General features: G+C 27.7%; 1 protein-coding gene across 1 annotated transcript; it reads left to right on the top strand.

Annotated features, from left to right (window-relative positions):
* The first annotated feature begins 1,831 nt into the window (after positions 1-1,831).
* Positions 1,832-4,403, top strand: LOC110274636 (transcription factor MYB119-like). The gene is made up of 3 exons (XM_021129458.1): positions 1,832-2,349; positions 2,712-2,838; positions 3,660-4,403. The coding sequence occupies exons 1-3, from the start codon at positions 1,832-1,834 to the stop codon at positions 4,401-4,403; spliced, it is 1,389 nt and encodes a 462-aa protein (XP_020985117.1).
* Positions 4,404-4,711: the final 308 nt, after the last annotated feature.

Here is a 4,711-nt window from a genome sequence, read left to right as displayed (position 1 = left end):
CTTTTGAGAAACTGCAGTGGCAAGTGAATTGGAGACTTTTCTCATTCAATTGGATGTGTCTTAGCGTATAAGATTGAACTTCGGGGCATGTTTAATGGGTTCAACTTTGTTTGGACTAGGCTTCAAAAAGCTTGTAGTGGAATGTGACTCCCAGGCTGTCATTTCCTTGATCAACAATAAAAGAGATCTTAGTAAACACCCAAATGCTTTATTTAGAAAAATCTCTTTTTAAAAAAAGAAAGATTGGAACATTTATTTTGTAAATATATACAGTAAAGATAATAGATAGATGTGCCGATTGTTTAACACGAAAAAGTTTAGACCTTGGCTCAAAATTTTATTTTTGGGATGTACCTCCTAATGAGGTCACTAGACTTTTAAAGATGAACAAGAGATTTTTTTGTCATGTTTAGTTTGTTGTTAGGTTACTCTTTTTTTAGCACTTTAATTCCGTTATAATACTAAAAAAATAGTCTAAGTCTAATCAAGTTAGGTTATTCTAGATTTTTAGTAGTTAGTTCATTAGTTTGTTTAAACAAGTGTCGGAGATTCGAATCTCATCTATTGCATGTAGCAATCTATTAGCCAATAACAAACTCTTAAATAGAACTCTAATTATAATGAATTAATTTTTAATCTGCAGAAATAAAAAATACAGAAATAAAAAATACTATAGAAAATCATAAAAAAAAAGAATCCAGGTCTAGCTGATTCTTTCAAAATTTATTCGTACATGATAAATAAATAGTGATTTAAATTTGTTCATCTAGTTATTAGTTTATTAGTGCAAATTCTTAAATGGATTATGACTTATGAATGAGATAAAAAGTTTTTATGTGTTTGGTTGTTATTACGTTGTTGTTGAATAAGTGTAAATATTCATGTCTAATATTTCTAAAAATAAAAATAAATTATTTTTGGACGTAGAAAATATAACAGTTGCTAAATAAACAAAGTTGACATCAATGCCATATAATAACATGATTTTAAAATCTGTAATTTTTTTTGAATATACGTATAGAATGTCCTTTCAACTTTATATGTATGCTTCTGTCTAAAGTGACGTTATTTGACCATGCTTCTGTATGTAGTGACATTATTTGAACATTGAAATTAGAAAAATATAGTACATTAATATTTAATTTGTCAAAATTGATTTCAAATATAGTGTATTGTTATATTAAAATGTAATTAATTTGTGTTTAAAAAATACATATTAAAATTATAAAATAATTTTTTATTAAAAATATAAAAAAATAAAATCTTAATATTTTATAGCAACAGAAAAATAACAATAAATAATATTATTTTTTTAGAAAGCTACTAGTAATATAGTCTTAACTTTTTAATGTATTAAAATTAAATTATATTGTTTCTAAACGCACATCTAAGAGTGAGTTATATTATCAACAACTATTTATGCATTATTCCATATATATATATGCGCTAAACAATAAGAACAGTGACTATCTTTCATCACACCATGATGGGTTGATGTTTGGTCAAAGGAAAAGTCAATAGAAAACAAGAAATTAGATATAGGTTAAATTATATATTAACTATAATATTATATATACATAAATGAAATTAATATGGGTTTAATTACATACACCATTGATTCCTCCCCACCATTGAAGATATACATTATGTCCATAAGGGAATTGGAGGAGTTACAAAACATGGGAATTAATTTCTGACCATTTGATATAGTGCAAAATCAATGGCTCCAATTCCATTTGCTTACAATAAGATTCTTTTCCATTGGTGTTAAATATCATCTCTTCTCTCAATTATCCCTTTGTTTTTCCCACTTTGATATTCCACTCTCCTCATGAATGGTAATAGTAGTAGTAATAGTGTTCATCATGAAAATGATGTTATTCCATTTCTTCATCATGAGTATGGTGGTAATAACAATAAGGTTACTACTACTAATAATAATTCTATGTGTCGGTTAGGGCTTCCTTTAACAGCCATAGATAGGTTCTTATGTAGCCAACAACAAAGTCAAGTCCTTCACAATGATGATAGTGTTTTTGATGAAGATTTTCTTCAAACTAGGTTTTCTAATTGTTATTATGGTGGTGGTTCAAATAACCCTTATTATAAGCTTGTGTGGCCTAATTGCACTACTCAAGAAGCAAGCATTGTTGTTCATCATGATAATAATCAACAAGAGGGTTTCAATAATTGGCTACAACAAATTCCCACATTGTGTCACAATCAAGAAGATGTTCATCAAGCTTTAGGGAAAACTAATGTCAAAGTTGTGGGAAGAAACCCTAAAAAAGCTTCTTCTTCTTCTTCTGTTTCCTTGATCAAAGGACAATGGACTCCTGAAGAAGACAGGTTAATTTAGTAAACAAAACATTTTTCTTTTTCTTGCTTCTTTTAATTTTTCCCTTTTTTATGCTTTTTTAATCTATATATTTATGTAATTGTATTTCTTATCATGTTGAAATATACAATTTTTTTTCCATTCTTCCGTTTCTTCTATTTTGCATAGTATGTATTCAATTTTAGTTTCAATATTATAACTTTTCTTCCTTTCTATTTTCCACATTATTATTTGATCTATAATACATGTCTTATTTTGAAATATATATAACTTTTCTTTTTTTATTTTATTTTGTATAATTTATCTAGATGTAACCAATTTTATGTTATTTTCATGATCTTATTATTTTGATTTATGAATAAATAAACAAAAGGAAATTGGAGAAGCTGGTGAAACAACATGGAACAAGGAAGTGGTCACAAATAGCTGAAAAATTGGAGGGAAGGGCTGGGAAGCAATGTAGAGAGAGGTGGCATAATCATCTCCGACCAGATATTAAGGTTAATTCCTTCCTAATTTCATTCTAATCTTTTAATTTATTTATATTATATTGTCCCATCAGATTAACAAAAATTATTATATTATATATTTTAGTATAAAATTGAATGATGATGGATTCATAATTTATTTTACAATGTTTACAGTAACAAAATTAATTATCACAATTTCTTTTAATAAAAAAAATAGAAGATTATGAGATAGCTAGATTTATATATATTTTCAATGATCTAACAATGTAATCTGTAAGTTGGAACAATTAATTTTCCCAGCTTTCCTTTCTTTGTCTCTTGGGGAATATAACTTTTTCAGATGTACAAGATTTATCATTATATTGTTAACATTTTTCATAACTTCTCATTCATTTATATCACTATATTATCCTCTTATGTTCTAAATTTCATCCTAAATTCACGTTTGTAATTGATGGTACTAATTAAAGGCATTTTTAGCTTCACTAAAAACCAATGTTTCCCTCCATTCTATTCTTTAATTTCCCTCCAAAATTCTACTAACTATACATGATATTTATGAGTGCACAAGAATAATGCACCTTTTCTTTTAACAAATTCTTAAAACTGAATCAAGTAATAAACTTCTTTTCTATCATGACAAAATCTAATCATTATGACATGAAAAACTTAAATTACAATATTCACAAGTTACTTTTTATACATTTTGCATGGTCCTAAGTATTATACACCTTGGTATGAAATAAAAATGTATTTGATTACCATAACTTTTTTTTATTAAATTGAATTTTCTATATATAAAAAATTGTTTTTTTTTTTGCATCCACACCAACATTATTTTATGTTTTCAGAAAGACGGTTGGAGTGAAGAAGAAGAGAGGATATTGGTGGAAACTCATGCCAAGGTTGGAAATCGTTGGGCAGAAATCGCGAAGCATATACCAGGGCGAACTGAAAACTCAATCAAGAACCATTGGAACGCAACAAAGAGAAGGCAGAACTCAAGGAGAAAGAACAGGAAGCCATCATCATCAACCAACTCAAACAATAATGGCAAACCACAATCTTCAATTCTCCAAGACTACATTAGAAGCCAAACCCTAATTGGTACCAATAATATCAATGCTCCTATTACCACTACTAACTCAACCCCAACTATTACTAGTGAATCTGAATGTGATAATAATAATCCATATTATTCATCACCAACAATCATAGCTGAATCATATGATGATGAGTTACTCTTCATGCAACAACTTTTCAAAGAGAATAATCAAATTGTCAATGGAGATGGTGTTGGTAAGAACCCTAGTGATGAATGTGGTGATGGGTTTGTTCATTATTCCAATAATTATTATTATCTTTCAAATCCATGGAACATGCACAACCCTACCACCAATAATAATAATAATGGTTACCTTGATTCTGATCTCTATATCTCTCAATTGATGAACAATGGAGTTTCAACAACAAGTTCATCATCATCACTTCATGAGGCTTATGAGAAGAATCAAAACATGGATTTTCATTGTTCAGCTGTGAAGAAAAGTGAGATGGATCTGTTAGAGTTTGTTTCCACTCATCATCAATTTTAATTTTTTTCTCCCATGAATATTAATTTATATATTTTATGTTATTATTGTGAAATCCAAGCTTAGGATGTCTTATGGTCTATGGAATTTTTATTTTGTTGTGCTTTTGAATAATTAAATTTCATTATTGTGTTATTAGTGGTTTAAATTGCTTTACATATATGTTGCATGAATCTGTTGTTACAATGGATTTACATTTGTCTTATACCGTTATACGCCCGAGAAAGAAGAAATTATTTATATATTTTGTACTATTTATTCTTTAATTTGTGAATTAGTTATTGTATTGATAAATATCAAATATATATATA

Source organism: Arachis duranensis, chromosome 1 (genome assembly GCF_000817695.3).
Source record: "Arachis duranensis cultivar V14167 chromosome 1, aradu.V14167.gnm2.J7QH, whole genome shotgun sequence".
NCBI lineage: Eukaryota > Viridiplantae > Streptophyta > Magnoliopsida > Fabales > Fabaceae > Arachis > Arachis duranensis.
Note: the sequence above shows the minus strand (reverse complement) of the source record. Positions and strands in the feature narration are given on the sequence as shown.